Source organism: Pavona decussata, unplaced genomic scaffold, assembly GCF_977016875.1.
Source record: "Pavona decussata unplaced genomic scaffold, jaPavDecu1.1 SCAFFOLD_78, whole genome shotgun sequence".
Taxonomy (NCBI): domain Eukaryota; kingdom Metazoa; phylum Cnidaria; class Anthozoa; order Scleractinia; family Agariciidae; genus Pavona; species Pavona decussata.
The window spans coordinates 2,180,441-2,198,175 of record NW_028145496.1 but is presented as its reverse complement, the minus strand read 5'-3'; the positions used below and the strand labels follow the sequence as shown (position 1 = coordinate 2,198,175).

General features: G+C 39.2%; 1 protein-coding gene across 1 annotated transcript; it reads right to left on the bottom strand.

The window, feature by feature from the left end:
• Positions 1-3,644: 3,644 nt before the first annotated feature.
• LOC146476309 (purine nucleoside phosphorylase-like) lies at positions 3,645-17,205 on the bottom strand. The gene is made up of 6 exons (XM_085114869.1): positions 17,049-17,205; positions 10,179-10,360; positions 9,529-9,632; positions 7,771-7,946; positions 6,528-6,699; positions 3,645-4,714 (listed from the first exon to the last, which is right to left on the bottom strand). The coding sequence occupies exons 1-6, from the start codon at positions 17,069-17,071 to the stop codon at positions 4,490-4,492; spliced, it is 882 nt and encodes a 293-aa protein (XP_084970995.1). The 5' UTR covers positions 17,072-17,205; the 3' UTR covers positions 3,645-4,489.
• Positions 17,206-17,735: the final 530 nt, after the last annotated feature.

Sequence of the window (17,735 nt, the reverse complement as noted above, 5' to 3'; positions counted from 1 at the left end):
GTGGAAACCACAACAGTTTATGGCACAGATACTAATAAGTAGCGCATAAAAAAAAAAAAAAATGAGTGAAGGATTAAAAAAGACAATGAGGAAAAAGTAACAAAAAGAAAGAAAATAAACAAAACAGGTAAGAAAAAGAATTAAAAAAAAAAAACCCAACAAAAAAGGGGGAAAAAAGGAGGGTGAGAAATAAGCCCAAACAAATCAGAGGAAGAGAAAATGATATTTACTGCTTTCTTTTGTCTATTTTCGGACAGCTTTCACCGGCCAAAGTGGAAAAAATACATCGAAATTGCAGTTTTTAATACGTTTAACGAAGAGAAAAATGCATAATTATTAACGAATTGCGCTGACGTAAAGGATAACACAAAGAGACCGGGCCCGTTTACATGAAAGCTTTTTATTACAGGAATAAACGCGAGGAAAGATCGCATATGAATAACCTTCACCCTTGATGTAACATTGTTTTGGTTCTCAGCTGCATTGATCACACACGGCGCTTTTAAATCTAACCAAAGGAACCGAAAAACACCATTTATGGTGTTCAATTTTTGGTGTCAAATCTATCGAGGAACAGTATTCGGTACTGTCCTTTTCAGGAATTTCATATCGAGAGAGATGAAGTCGTCTTCATCCCGGCATCTTGAAATGAAACCTGTTATGTATGTTTAATCCTGCAACGACTGTTGTTCAGTCTCGGTCATTTCTGCTATCATGTAAAAGAAACCCGCATGTAATTTATAACGATGTAGAATTCAAGATGATGTAGTTAAGTCAGGATCAAAGAATGGTCCTCCTAGCTTAGTGTAATGAGGTTTGCATCCGAGTTGAGGTTTCAATTTAGTTTAATGAAAGAGACAGTGAAAATCGTTGTTATAAACTATTGTAATTTTTTCAATCAATCATTTTTTTTTGTTAATCAGGTTTAGAGCTACCAGGTCCTAATCCAAGATACTTCCAATTGCAATAATTTGTTATTGAATAAATTAATATTTGAAGCATTAAAGTGCAGATTCTTGTGTAATAATGAGTTTCGCTTACCGTCCCTGGTATAAATATGTAGAAACTGAGATTGGCGCTTTCTCACTAGAAGACGAACAACGAATGGACGATGATTTTGAACGAATCGGTGTCCTCAGAAGTTGGCTTAGTGTGAAAGCGGGCTAGATATTGTTTGGATATAAAAGTTGTCTTATTTTGTCATCGTCTTAATACGGACAAATTGACAGACGAGAATTTCACGATTCATCATATTTTACTGTAACTAAGAGTAATTAAAACCGGTTTAACATGTTCCCAGTAAAACAGGTTTGAACGTGCTGTATCATTAAAACGTGCTATATCATAAAAAAAAGATGAAAAAGGAACTTTTGAAACCCGAAGTTAAGCACTCAAAGTTTCCAGGAGAACGGCTAGAATATACATCGAAACGTATATCAACTGAGGATACGGACATTAGCCTACCCCAGGGTAATTGACGGCCTCGTGATTTTTGCTTTATGGCACTCTCACTTCTTTTCAACTGATACGTTCACCAGCGAAGACATTAGGCTGATTTAACAACAGAACGGGAACGTCATTGGTGGCCGCGAGAGCGAGCGGAATGGTCTGGCCACAGTTGTTCAAAGAGCGGGGATGATCGTCGGAAATTTGTAAAGAAACCCTAAGAGGTACCAGATTCTGTTTTATGGGTGTGGTCCGAACAAGTTTTTATCCCTAAGAAGCACGGAATCAGTTGACTGACATTTCCTTCCATACCTCTGACGGAAGTAATTTTAGATTTTAGCACCCTAAGGGGTACCAAACCACGACTTTTAACCCCTAAAAGGTACGACGATCACCCCCGTCACTTTTAGACGAGAGTCTCCCCCCCCCCAGATAGATTCGTGATCAACGAGACATACAAGATAAGGAAGATAAAAGTGACATGTAGATCCATCCACAAAATGTAAGGTGACTGGAACTATAATGAGAAATAAGACTTACTTGACATTTAGTTCGGTCTGAATTAACTTTTACTTGAATAAAAGGAGGCCCAGAATCAAAGAAATCAACTTAATTTTTTTTAGGTACCCCGGGGCATTTAAACAGCTCGTTCACCGGCAATGGGGTATTTGCTGGTTTGGTTTCAAAAAATCCTAATGCCCGGGGATCGGCACAAGAGTGTGCACACTACGGGAAATTAACATTGGACACCCAGAAAGAGTCACATGGGACAGTCATGGGAACTATCCCTCTTTTGGTGCAAAAATATTCAAATATCTTGCTCACGTACGAAATACGAAATCAACTGAGTGAATTTTCAAAGAATGAACGAACCGCAACAAGTCGGGAAGAACTCGACTTTTTTTCAATTTGTTATGCATTTCCATCAACTTTTCCATCTTGGCCATCCTGCAGGAGCAAACATTTGTCAATAATTTCCGTGCACTAGAACAGCCGCTTAAAAGAAAATTTGGCCATTACTTTTGTACCACAATTGATGAAGATGTGTCCCTTGTTAAAAAAAAAAAAGTATTAACCGACACCGTTAACCCAACGTCGACGACATTCTTTACCTCGACATTCTGACGCCAGTTGTTCAAAGAGTAAATAAATTTATACAGTATGCATTCCTTGAAGTACATTTGGGGCATCGTCTTCATCTCAAAATCGCCAAAATCCCCTCCCCCGGGGGGAGGGGTGAGATACTTCGATATACAGTGGAACTGTGACCCCGATTTTACGCCCGTCGATCTAACGATATTCCCGATTTAACGATCAACATTCCGTGTCCCGGCAACAGTTATTTATAAATAGGGAATTTGTTAACAACGATAACCCGATTGAACGATATGATTTTGCTGTAAAATCGAGATTCCACTGTATAAGTTACATGGTATGTGCTAGCCTCCTACCCAGACGTTCTTAGGGGTTCGTCACGCGTTCCTGCCGGAACGCGTGACGAACCCCTAAGAACGTCTGCGTGGGAGGCTAGGTATGTGCCGCTGTGAAGGATATGTTTTTCAAGCAGCTTAGTTTGGGATAGGGTATAGAGATCAGAGAGTTTTGGTCTAGAATAGGGTATCAATTTCCAGGAAACTGATCAACATTGCTTGAAGAATTTAGTCTAGGCTAGGTTTCCCAGAGAATTGACACTCAAGAAACATGTTTAAGTTGTTGTTGTTGTTGTACACCTAAAAGATTGTGTTTTCGCTGGACTGTGATAGTAACCGACTTTCTGGAAAATAGCGAGTCTGGGATAGGGAAGGGATTTTTGGTCTGTAGCCTAGTATTGGGTTGCAAAAAGCAGCTGAACTTGGTCTGGCTTGGGTTAGGGTTTCAGATTCCCAGCGGCACACCCAGTTTAAAAAAATGTTTAAAGTACAAGAATCGGACGGGCAACAGGATACAAAAAGGGCACAAGTTCGTCCATATTTTATCGATCTGATTGAAGAGGGTTTTCACGGAAGCCATGTTTGAGGTACAGAACAATAAAACATATTTGCATGAAAAGAGAGTCTATTTTCCAAAGAAAAACCATTTTCTTGTACCTCCAATAATTGGCCGTTCCAAAAACCCTCTGGGGAGTTTAAAATACAGCAAAACGAACCACATGATTATGGTTAGTGACAGCAACACAAAAAAAAATACCAAAACTGATGTTGTGTAAGTCCTCCAATTTATTGTCAATTGCACCGACTATTATATTCGTCAATAGTAGCTTAAAAAGAGCTAATAAACACAATAATAAATTATTGGAAGTACTTCGAATCTACCTACAAATAACAGCACTGATTGCTTATACACCGTGTGGATTACACTCGTGAAAAGAGACTAAAAATATGTTCTTGACAAGTTAAATAAAAAATAATGAAACCAAATTTATATTATGACCCATAGTTTCTCAAAATGTATATATATCTCATAATTAAAGATTGTCATTATTATTATTATTATTATTATTATTATTATTATTATTATTATTATTATTATTATTATTATTATTATTATTATGACTACATTAATATATATTGTTGCCATGAAGCACATAATAATTATTTATCTTGGACAACTCCTCACATTTATTCTGAGCCAATTTAAACACAAAAACATTCCTAAAAATAATTTATTGTACCACATATAGACTAGACATGGCATGAATTAAGCTGTCCAGTTTGGGTTTATATCATTGCCTCTTGGATTAAAAATAACTAATTACAGTACAAGATGACACCTCTTGACACCTCAAACCAACCACACAGGAAAAAAACTATGATATTAATTGAGTCAATAAATGTTAAAGTTACTGGGGGTGCATAATGACAATGACAAAATTATGATAAATGACACATTTTCCCCAGGGTGTCCCCCTTAGGCTTTACACTGATAGCTGTATAGCATTACACATGTCTCCTCCCACCTTGCCAAGAATGTGACGCAGAAAGATTCAACCATGAAAGAAAACATTACTTGGTAAAAGCAAAACATGTGCCAAATGGAGTTGATTTTAGCTTGGCAATTTGCCTACTATAGCAGACACCAATTTTTGCATGTCTCCAGATCGCCTCTGTCCTGCTTCAAGAACCTCCTTGTGATTTGCAGGTGTGACGTCATCTCCATAGCCCATGACGGCAACATTAGTGATTAATGAGATACCCAAAACTTGTATACCAGCATGCCTTGCAACCACCACTTCATGAACTGTGCTCATGCCAACTGCATCTACGCCAATCTAAAAAAAACAAAACATGAAAAACATTTGCATGGGGTAGTTATTTCATTAGGGGGAGTACAGTCAGTTACTGTAACAATGTGATTTGGTGTCTGGGGTGTTAATATTTTGTTAAAGGAGTTGTCTGTCTTGGGACAGGCACAGCTTGCATTCAGTGGAGATGCTTCTTTATAATTAGCTGTACATAGGTACAACCCATTTGACCTGGCATTATAGTGTCATTGTCTGGAATTCAATGTACGGTTTTACCTACTGGTTGAACTTGGTTATCCCGGCGGGGGAAGGGGGAGGGGAGGGGGGGGGGGGTACTTGGGTTCAGTTTTGCTGGGTATGTGCCGCTGGCCTCTCAGAGCCCCTGCCCCATTATGGTCTATTTTGTGGCCAGTTATAGACCCCATCTTAGTCACTTTTCGGGAAAATGTAATTTTTGCGATACCAACTAGGTCACTTTCTATTTATGCATCTACTTTCAAGAACGGAATGTAAAGCGAGGTCATTGTTACATTTAATAAACAACAACTTCCTGAACTTTTTAACCGAGACCATTTTGAATCCCTACTTAATAGAATTTTCTTACCCCAAAAATCCGAAAATGTGCGACCCCATTCTAGTAACTCTATTGAAAATGCAACCCCATTCTAGTCAATCCAGTTGTGAAAATGTGACCCCATCCAGCGGCACATCCCCATTAGCCTCTTATAAGGAAGTACCCCCCCCCCCGGGTTAGTTATCAACCTAAACAAAAAAAAAAAAAGAAAGGCAAAAAACTACCATTTGAGATGATGAAGTGTAATTTATTGCCTGACATATATGAACAGACATACATGCAGCTAACACCAGGCATTAAGCCCAGCCAAAATTGCTATTTAACATCAGTGAGCCATTATGCAATGGCAAGTTTTATGTGAAAATGGTGTGAATTTTACAGGACAATGGCCCATTCCTCAAAAATTCTGATAGCTTACTGGGCTAGTCTCTTTCTTCTCCTTAGTTCTGTAACGTGCAGTGGATCTAGTGAGTGGCGAAGCTGCGCACCACAAGAAGAAACCGTGGGCTTATTCCTTCTCCCCAATCTCTCCTTGTTCACTTTTCTAATTTGCATAATTTTACCGTCACTTTGCTTGTGTGATCTAAAGAAAAAAGTATGACTGCTCGCAGTCTATTACTGGACCCATTAAGTAGTAAGTATTTATTGGTGTCCAAATTGTTAACAAAACTTAACCCAATATAAGAAAGAAATGTGGTGTTATGTTTTACGCCTGGTGACAATAGGACCATAGGTTCGACTCCTGTGGGGAGAACTTGGATTTTCTTTTTCAGAGTACAGTGGAACCCCGCTCTACAGACACCTGGATATTACGGACAGTTTCATTTGTCCCCACAAAAAGCTCATATATTTTCTCTAAAATTAACCCGCTTAATACGGACACCGGTTAATATGGACAACGGACACGTTTCAGCGTCCCGAGTGACAAACTCTCATACATCGTCAACCCCGCTTTACGGACACTGGTTATCTGCACACTGTCTATTTTCATTGTCATTTGTTTTAATTTTTGGCATTGTACCCTATTCAAATAATGAAAGATTTCTACAGGCTAGTGCGATTTTATTCCTAAAAAAAAGCAAAATAGCGTGACATGTTTGATTAGTCTGCCTTTTTTCCCGTGTTTCCGGTGACAACTGGGTAGATCTCCTCTGCCAAAAAGTCCTCACGAGTATGTCCTAAATATGACTTAAGCTAGTACATAATTTTACATCTTTTCAAGAACTGTGATTAAATGATTAGCTATATGATATTTCCTTAGCTTACCATATTTAGGAACCTGCATTCTGCAGGAGTTTCAAAGGCAGGTCCAACCTGAGCACAGTAAACTCCTTCTTGTATAAATGACTTGTAACCTAAGGTATGAGCTGTGTCAATAGCAGTTTTCACCAGTGATCTGTCATAAGCATCAGAAAGGGCAGGAAACCTGGTACCAAACCTGTGATAAAAAACGTTTTATAGGTACAATTGTACAGTACAGCTCTTTTTAATCTTGAAATCAACGTTGTTTTATCAAGGGTGACACTTAAGTCTGTTATGACTGGCAAACCTGTGGCCCTCAGATTCTGGATTGAATTTGAATTTGAATTTGGTAAATGTTGGTTTTTGAGGAGAGGGTAAAACTGGAGTACCAGGAGAAAAACCTCTTAGAGCAAGGACGAGAACCAGCAACAAACTCGACCCACATATGACGCTGAGTTCAGGAATTGAACCCAGGCCACATTGGTGGGAGGCGAGTGCTCTCACTTAAGGACACGGTGTCAAGCATACAATGAAATCAAAATTTACAAACAGCTCACTAATGAATTATTTTGCTTTAAATGTGCTTTATTTACCCTAGCTTCACCGGTGACCAATAACGTAAACAGGCGGCTTGTAACCACCTTCGAAAGAGTTGGATAACATTGCAGTTTGGTGGACGTCCATCAAACAAGAGCCAAATGAAATTCTGTTCACTGTGTAGGTGAACCATAGTATGCAAAATCTGTGTTGAATGCCTGCAAAAACTATGACTGAATAATGAGACCTGGGCTTTCTGTGAAAAAGATAAATGGTCAACATGTTTAAACATGTCTAAAGTTCACAAGAAAATTGTCCACATGCATATTAATTATATGAAATAAACATGTGAAACAAAGGTGAAAACTTGTGAAAAATGTGTCCGTGACTGCTGTATAACATGAAAATAACCATTTTTTAAACAGTTGAATTAATATTTCACGTGCTTTTCACATCTCCTTCAGGCAGTATGTACAATGTCATCATTGGTATTTTTCAGTTCGGATCATGATGCAGATTTCACTGTTGTCCATACTGCAGGTAACACCTTTAGCTGAGCCGCACTTAATTCTATGGTTTGTGAGGTTTAATTACCAGCGGCTGTTTGGAATGAGCCCTTGCTGACCTGAGGGTCAGCAGCGGAAATCCATCCTACAGTACATGTATGCATCTGCAGACAAACGATCATAACGCTTCATTAGTTCTTAACACTCAGGTTACTTAGACTTGCCTGCCATCATTAGCACCCCTCAGGGGACTCTCTCCAGTGAGACCAGCCAGATTAATATGATCCTTGACTATCATAATATCACCAACATTGTAACTCTGATTCAGGCCTCCAGCAGCATTAGTGACAATAAGAGTTTTGATACCAAGATGTGCCATGACACGTACTGGAAGAGTGATCTGTTTTAAGATAAACCAAAGAATGGTTAAATATCGCGTGGAAATTTAACCTCCCTTGCAGACGATCTTTTGGCTCATCACGCAATCTTTCCTCCCAACGTTGGAGAGGAAAGATTGCGTGACAAGCCAAAAGAGTGTCTGCGAGGGAGGCTAGTGGAAATCATCGTTGAAACATTATTGAACTATGTAAAGGGCAGGACCCATTGTACTAAAATTTGTTCGCCTCTTTCTGTACTCCTATATTATTCCCCAATTTTTGAGAAATAATATGTGACCTAGTTGTGTTCTCTCCTAATTTAAATGATGGAAATGTTGCCTCCACAGGTTGCACACTTGTTTATTAAAGACCACTTCCCTTATTTTAACTAATGAATTCAACCCTCAAAGTTTAATTAATGTTTTGACAGAAGAAGTAAATAAATAACCTACAACAATTATTCAGGTTTGGACACCACAGGAAATATATGGTTATCCATGACATTCAAATACAGTACTTTAATATTTTGGTTTGAATGCCACAGGTTTGTCTAATGCACATTCAAAATTTAAATTTTTTCATAACAAATTGTGCCATGTTTTTTCTGTGTACACGGAGGAATAATTTTTATCTTATTCTTTAATTATTATTCATTGTAATGTTTTCTTTAATTCTAGATTAGTTTAATTTATCGTTTTAAGAATTTCCCTGTTTGTATTTTTTCAAAAATAATGTAGTTTAATTAAGCTCTTTTATTTTTCTTTTATTTATTTAAACATATTTGTTGGCTCACTTTGAAAATAAAGATTCTTTACAAATAGGAGTAAAAAGGACTAGGAAGAAATGGCAGAAAAACAACAACAACAAACAAATAAAGAAGGTGAAAAGGAAAGCCAATTGATGGTTTGCATGTGACGTCACGGCGGCCATGTTGGTGGACAGGAACAATAAGATTTTTCTCCTCTGAGAGTTAACTGCCATTTTTTATGCAAACTATGTGACTGAGCAAATTTTCTCTTGTTTTGTCCACCAACATGGCGGCAATGCAAACCACCTATAAGTGGAACATGTACACTTAGCCATTAATTAATAATACTAGTAAATGAAATCTCATAGATTCACTTTTGAAAGGCCGAACATGAATAAATTGTTATACTTAAGTTATTGTTCTGGTAATAATAATAATAATAATAATAATAATAATAATAATAATAATAATAATAATAATAATAATAATAATAATAATAATGACAATCTTTAATTAGGAAGCTTCCTAGTGACTGTATATTTATCTTAAATGTGTATATGCAATGGCATTTCTAAATAAACTTGAACTGAACTTTGTGAACTCTACACAAAAATAAACTAGTAAAAATCAAAGATTAGGGAGTGCGCTCGATGATCTTGATTCCAGGCTCTCTCTCCTTTACCAAGTTGGTGATGATGTCATTCGCCCCTGCAAAATCTGCGGGGGATGCCAAATACGCGTCCCAAGATCCATTCATTCATTGTCCCATACAATCTCGACTTTCTTGCTTCGTTGAATGCAAGTATTAAGAGCAACTAGCAGTAGACGAAAAGTAAAATAAAATGACTTAAACTCACTTGCCCTACGGTGTATCCTTCATATAGATGAGTGCGCCCCTGCATCATCACCACGGTTTTACCATTAAGGACACCTAATACAAGCTTTCCAACATGGCCATGAACTATTGTACAAAAAACAAAAACAGTTTGAAAATCACGGTTTTTCTGGTTTGATTTGGTTTTTGCTTTTATTAGTACATTCCATGATTGAATGAAACAAAAACATCAACAACAACTTGCTCCAATTTAATGAACAAAATTAAAACAAGTTGTGTGGTTCTACAAAATATCAATATTCAATCCTATGAAGGTCAATAGAAAATTCCAAAGGGGAGGGAGGGGAGTGGGGAGGGGGGGTCTCATAAGCTAAAGCCAAAATGGGATTCCAGAGGGGAGGGTTCAATACAAAATCCTATGTGTGGGGGGGGGGGGGGGGAGGGGGAGTATGGGTATTTCCCAGAACAACACATTTTGACATTTTTGCACAAGTTTTCCTAAATTTACTCATAGTTTGGTTTGAGAAGTGATTAGTTTATTGTGTTGTTTGTCTGGGTTGTGATTGGTTAGAATTATTATATTGATTACTTAATCAACAATATAAATTATTTGTTTTGGTTTTACAATATTAAACTGAATCTGGACTCCTATATATATATATATGCATGTACCTGTGCTTCTAGGAAATTGTTTGATCTTTTCATAAGGGATATCATCTTTTTGATCTACAATATCTCCAAGTGATGATAATCCTGAACCACATATAATACCAATGGTTGGTCGGTGCTTGGTCTGGTTTAAAATTGCTTTACTGATTTCTTCTACTTCATTGTAATCATGGCTGAAGTCGTGTCTGCAAACAAAGGAGCAGGCAGATTAAATATCTGTACTCAGTTGGCTTGGAATGACTCTGAACTGCCATCAATATTCTTCTTTCAGTCTGCAATTTTGCAGCAAGCTTACTAGGAATAAGTTTCGATACTGTCAAAGTATGAGCTCAAAAGTAATTTTTGTATTACGAGTCCTGTGGCATTCCCCTAATCCCTTTTACTCGACGTTGACCTCTTGTTCTGTTTGTTCAGTTTGCTTCTATGCTTCTTATATAAATGTCGTTTGGGGCATTTAAGCTAGGTTTGATTTGGCTCATTTTTTCACCGTGGGTTATCACCTTGACGTGGTGGTGAAGCTTGTGAGGCTCAGTGACCTTTAGAGCTATGCCGGCTGGGACCTTGGTCCCTGGCAGGTTCAACCTTGCCGGATTGGTCAAGAGGTAGAGCCCAGACAGAGAATAACCCACCGTTCCTACCGGTAGTAGGTTGAGCTTGGGGCCAATCACCCCTTCTTGTAAAAAGTAACAGATTACGGAAACCTTAAATTCTCGAATCAATGAGTGTTATCTCGGGAGTAGTACAACGACTTGCCAAACTCCAGAAGATGAATACATCAAATGGGGCGACGGTGGTATGACGGGTACACGCCCAATCCGAAAGGAAGCCTGTACTCCGATCAAGTCATTTGCTAACCCCAAAAAGATGCTCCGCATAGGAAATTGGAATGTTAGGACAATGTACAGCGTGGGTAAAACAGCCCAAGTAGTTAGGGAGATGCGAAGGTACAACCTGGATATCCTGGGCATTAGCGAATGCCGATGGTCTGGCTCTGGACGGCTCAAGACACAGACTGGCGAAACTATTCTGTACTCGGGAAGAGATGATAACATACACCAAAGTGGCGTTGCACTTGTGATGACCAAACAAACGGCTGGTTGCTTAGAGAGCTGGATGCCAGTTAGTGATAGAATTATGACTGCACGATTCACATCAAGATTCATTGAAACGACAGTGGTTCAAGTATATGCACCAACGAATGAGGCGGATGAAGAGACAAAGGATAGCTTTTATGATATGTTACAGAGGGTTACTGACGAGATTCCGAGGCATGACATGATTATGATGATGGGCGACTGGAACGCTAAGATCGGGGCTAAGCAGGAAGGGGAAAATGGTGTGGTGGGACGGCATGGGTTTGGAGATGAGCGGTCAGAAAATGGTGTTCGTTTTGTCTCCTTTTGCGCAGCTAACAACTTAGCTATTGTGTCAACAATGTTCCCACACAAGAACATCCACAAATACACTTGGACTGCTCCTAATGAGAGGGCTAGAAATCAAATTGATCATGTGGCAGTGAACGGCAAATTCAAGAGATCAGTGAGGGATACGAGATCTTATAGAGGCGCAGACTGTGGAAGTGATCACAACCTAGTTATCACAACTGTACGACTTCGTTTGCGTGGGATAGTTAGAAATACAAGGAATTCCAGGAGATATGACACAGCCAAACTGATAATACCGGAAGTAAGGCAGCAGTTTCAAATTAAGTTGAGGAACAGATTTAGCTGTTTAGCTGATGAAAGCGCAGAAGGCAATGAGCAAGACATAGAGACTCGATGGACTAATATAAAGGAAAGTTATAAGAAAACAGCTGAGGAGGTTCTAGGATACAGGAAAAAACAGAGTAAGCCCTGGATAAGCGCTGCAAGTTGGAAGAAAATTGACGAAAGAAGATCTTGTAAAGCTAAAGTGGATTCAACCAGGTCAGAGAGACTAAAAGCAACATACAGAGAGGAATTCCAAGCTAAAGACAAAGAAGTAAAAAAGCAACTAAGGAGAGATAGGAGAAATTGGATTGACCAGATTGCTAGTGACGCAGAGAAAGCAGCCAAAACGGGCAATATGAAGGCGGTGTTTGATGCTACAAGACAGCTTTGCAACAAATCAAATAGAAGAACAGACTCCATAAGGAGTAAAGAAGGCATTCTACTAACAAAAGAGGAAGAGGTAAAGAAAAGGTGGAAGGAGCATTTTGCTGAGGTTCTGAATAGACCTCCCCCCACGCGATCAGAAGTGGAGAGTGAAGCTTATGAAACACTCGAAATTGAAACGGGTCCCGCTACACATGCAGAAATCAGGACAGCTATACAACAACTGAAGAATGGAAAGGCTGGTGGTGTTGATGGCGTGACAACAGAACTGATGAAGGCAGATATTGAAACTACAGTAGCTGTGTTGTACGAATTGCTTTTGAAAATCTGGGAAAGTGAAAGAGTACCTAATGACTGGAGATGTGGGCTGATCATTCGCCTCCCCAAGAAGGGAAATCTCATGGAATATGGAAACTGGAGAGGAATAACACTGCTACCTGTGGCCGCAAAAGTATTAGGCAAAGTGATTATCACAAGAATTGGGGATGCTGTTGACACCAGACTTAGACAAGAACAGGCGGGGTTTAGGAGAGGAAAGGGGACAGTTGAACAGATATTCATTCTGAGAAACATCATTGAACAAGTAATTGAATGGAATGCCAACTTGTATGTTTGTTTTGTGGATTTTGAGAAAGCTTTTGATAGCATTGACAGAGGTATTTTATGGGGAATAATGGGAGAGTACGGTATTCCACCAAAATTGATCACGATGGTAAAGGCAATGTATGAACAGAGCAAATGTGCTGTTGTAGATGGTTCTGGAAGTTACGACTGGTTTGATGTAAGGACAGGGGTGAAACAGGGCTGTTGCATGTCTGGTTTTCTCTTTCTTCTTGTGATTGATTGGGTCATGAGAAGGACTCTTGAAGGAAGGCAAACTGGAATAAGATGGCAATTCACGGGCAAGTTAGAGGATTTAGACTTTGCTGATGATGTGGCTCTTGTTGCAAGCAGGATAGTGGACATGCAAACGAAGCTAGAAAATCTTAACACAAACGGGAAGAAGACTGGGCTGAAGATTAACCTGGGAAAAACAGTGGTAATGAAATGGAATGTCAATCCTGGATTAAAGATCCATCTGGAAGGAAGTGACATCGAAGAGGTTGAGAAATTTGTTTATCTTGGTGCCACAGTAACATCAACTGGTGGTGCAGGTGAAGATATAAGTGCCAGGCTAGGGAAAGCTCAAGCAGCCTTCTGCAACTTAAAGAACATCTGGAGGAACAGCCAACTCAGCATCAACACCAAGTTGAAGATTTTTAGATCCAATGTATTGGCTGTCCTACTCTATGGTTGCGAAACTTGGCGAATAATCAAAAGCGACGAGAACAAGCTTAATGTCTTCCTCCACAAGAGCATACGACGCATTCTGAAAATTTACTGGCCCATGAAAGTATCCAATGAAGAGATAAGATCAAAGACGAATATGGAGGAGATCTCCCATCAGATAAAGCGAAGACGCTGGAAAATGATCGGGCATATACTAAGGATGAAGGCAAATGAGAACCCAAGAATAGCTCTAACCTGGACACCAGAAGGAAAACGCAGGAGAGGTAGACCCAGAGAGACATGGAGAAGAACAGTTGAGAAGGAAAGAGGAGAACTTGGGTTCAATGGATGGACGGAAGCAAGTAACTGTGCCAGAAACCGTGACACTTGGAGAGAAAGAACGCAAGGCCCCATTTCCCTTAAAGGGAAAAGGACCAAATGATGAATGATGATGATGATTTGGCTCATTTAAATGCAATACTGTAAACTGCTGCGAAAGCTCCTCCGGTTATAGGCCCATCTACCTGTAAACCAAAAAAATACATCCGATTATAAGCCCCGCCCTCCTAAATATAAGCCCCACTCTAGTCTCTCCATTTATAAGCCCATCTAAAACCCCTTACAAAGTTGTATAAGCCCATTGTTGAGATCTACGCTAAATCTGAAAACATCGCCCTTTGCCCTGATGCTCACCAGGCAATCTTCCCTGCTAGCAGAGGTGAACAGAGCAATCGGGCATTGCACATTAATGGAAACTGGTTTTGAAAACCGGTCAGTTTCAACCAAAAGTCTGGTCAGCGGCTACATGAGAGAACGCAACTGGGGCCGGCAGAGGTCTCTCTCCTTCTCGCCTTCAGGGACCTCCACTAGCAGGGAACAGGCAATCAGATGTCATGACAGCTTCTGTCCTTTGGATAATAGTTCAACAGACACGAAGCAAGATCTCATGATGCTTTGCTTGGTCAGTCTTTCATATATTTGAATCAAAAAAATATTTGATTTACATGGGCCTAAGCAGTTAGGTTAATTAATATAACCACAATTATTCACTTTGGACTTTGGGCAATTATCCTCATTTATTGAAATTCCACAGGCATGATGAATGTTCTTGCCAATGCAGAGTTTTCTTAATATAGCATGTGACAACTGTTGTATGTACCACTACAAAGCCGGAACACTCAAGTACAAGCGCGTACTTTTTTTTGGAGTTGACTGTTCCATTCACATCAAAGATTAAAAATTCTTCAATTTACTAGTGTCTATGCTTGTCCCAAAGGGACAAAATATCAAGATTTATTTATTTACATCAAGTTTCATATATCAATGTTAAAATTAATATGCATTTGTCTGCAACAAGATCTAAAACATATCACATATCAAGATTAGCACACGAGTACATCAAGTCTAATAAATATTCATCAAGTTTTGAATATTATACTGTAGACACCAAATTTCGCATATTCATATCAATGTTCGCATACCTACATCAAGATACGTTTTTACACAACAACCTTCCCATGTAAACAGTAAGGGACCAATTTTTTAAACCGAAAATTGCAGATAAATGGCACGCATCAAGATTCCTCATATATGTATATCAAGATTCGCATATACATCGAGATTATGATAGGCTTGTATGAAGTACCAAGTGATACATGTTAATACCGCTGAATTTTTTATTGCGTCCGCCGACGCAGTCACATCTAAAAAATGCAGGGTCGAACGCTTCTGAATTTAACGAGGACAGATTAGCGTCTATAGTTAAAAGTGTTTATACGGCTTTGCAAGGAGATTCTACAGCTGAAAGATCCAGTCTGCAAACCTCTGTGGAAGATGAACTGAGGTCTAGATTTCAAACACCCCAAGGTCATGTAACGAGTGTAAAAGTGTTGACGGGCCTGCACGACTCCTGCAGTTCGCAAAAAGATTGGTCTTAAAGCCTTTATAGCTTAGCTCTGCTTAATGATGTTAATCTTGATCATGAAGGGAAAAACTCAAATATACTGAATGTAGATTCTTTAATGATCATTCTGAGCCGTAAGGAGAAGTTTTTTATATACTATTAGGTATGCTAGCTCTGTGGCATTTGTTTAGGTTTACCGGCTCGGATTAACTGCAAGATACCAGACAGCGGTTAATAAATACTATCTATAAAGACATGCGATCTGTGGATTTCGTAATTCTTGATTTCATGCTTATCTGCAGTGAGATTGCAGGGTGTTGACGTTTATCACGCATGTGAGAGTTCCTTTTGGACAAGCATAAGTACCACTAGCCTGCTCACAATATTGAACAATGCAAGTTGAAACAAGATAATGTATTTTGGGGAGATATTCAACAATAAAAAAGAAGAAAGCTGAAATACCCAGCAGCTAGGTTGCAAAATTAGCTGTCTCTGAATTATTTATAGTGGGCATGTGCTTCCCGTCCCTCTGTGCCCCTCCTTCCCTTTTGCCAAAATCCCTACTAACTTGAACCACAATCACAATCTATTCGAGCCTTTCAACACGGCTCTTTTCTTACCAAAATAAAAACCTATGATTAGTCTTTACATCCTTTTCACGTTCATGTTATTGAATAATTAGCTTAGGCTGTTGGTGTACCTTATAAATCATTGGTTCAAAAGAAATTTTCTCTCTACCATGGTTGGGAGTCCAACTCCTGAATGTTTTGACTGAATGAAAACTGGATGTCTAGTGGGGGGTGACCATCATTGATGGCAAAAAAAAATTCATATTTTCTTGAATCGCAGCCTGATGCTACTGTGTGGTAGTCAATTAAAAAACCAAAAGCCACAGTCTTTTGTGGATGTCTTGTGATTAGAACAGTCAAAATACTTGTACATACCTGACGGACAGGCAATTACGCATCCATGTAAACACTCATTAGGAAATTTAATTAATCATTGATGGTTTACAAACACAAATGCGCATTTGTACATCGCTAAACAAAACGTATTTCACGTTTAATTAAACTTAATCTCTCGTTCATTTTGAGCGTCAATGAATGTGAGCATAACTACAAACAGTAAAGCTGAACATAAGCCACGTAAAGCTTGTTGTCAACAGTGATCAATTCCACACAATATTCCACGCGTGCATGGAAGGAAGCACTTTCTAACAATGCCAGATTTCTTGATAAGCGCCTATAAACAAAGTCTTCTACGAGCTTACCTCTTAATTAAACGGTGCAACTGTAATCGAATACAACTTGTCCGAATTAACATACAAAATTATGCCGGCTTGGCGTCACCAGGTGCCCACTTCATTTTCTTTCAGGGCAAATGGCTGACAAAACTTAAATATCACTGTTTTGTCACGTTCAACCCAGCCGGAAAGGGATTATCTCTGGTCTTAAGACCTTTGTCATCAGAAAAACAACAAAAATCAAAACAATTTTCGCAATACAATCTTGCATCGCGAGCGTCAAGGAAACGGCAAGGATCACTGGACAGTTTTGGCGCACTTTGACCCACATCCAACGCTTGTAATAACAACAGAAGTTCGCTTACCTTCGTTCAGAGTTCTCAGACATTTTGCTATTTAGCTTGTGGGGAAATTTTCCGTGTTTGTAATCAGCTTTCGTTTACTCAGGGGTCAACCTCGTGCAATTTGCTTTGCCTTGTGAATGTCAGCCGAGTGCAGTGGTGAACGAATGTTGTACCTTTTGTACCTGTAGTGCCAAATAAGGTAAACTTGGGGGTGTGGCCTAAGTGATTTTGCCACGCAACTTGCACAATCTACTGTTTTTAATTTGGTTTGCGTATTTTTCAGCCAACCTATCGATCTTTTGGGAATAAAAGAGAGCAACGAACTGCCCATTAGCAAACGTGAAGAAGAACACGTACTCTTTTAAATGCGAATAGCAGTTTGATAAAACATGCGCTGTTAGTGTTACGGACGCTACCTGCGGAGAAACCTCTGCTCGCAGGTTACGCTAATGTATTTCTGTTTTAAAATAACAACGGATGATGAACTACACTATAGTTTTGTTGGTTTTGTTCCCTTTTTGGCGCTCTCTTTGAATTGCTAATTAGGATGAACGTGTTCATGGCCACTGCAGGGGGAGGGTGGGGGGGGGGGGGGTACTCTAAAATACAAGTCACAGGGCGGATCGAAGGATATCTTAGGTTGAAATTTTCGATTCCGGGATTGTTTTGAGTGAGAAAATTTGGGAAGTATTTTTTTCTTTTGGTGTG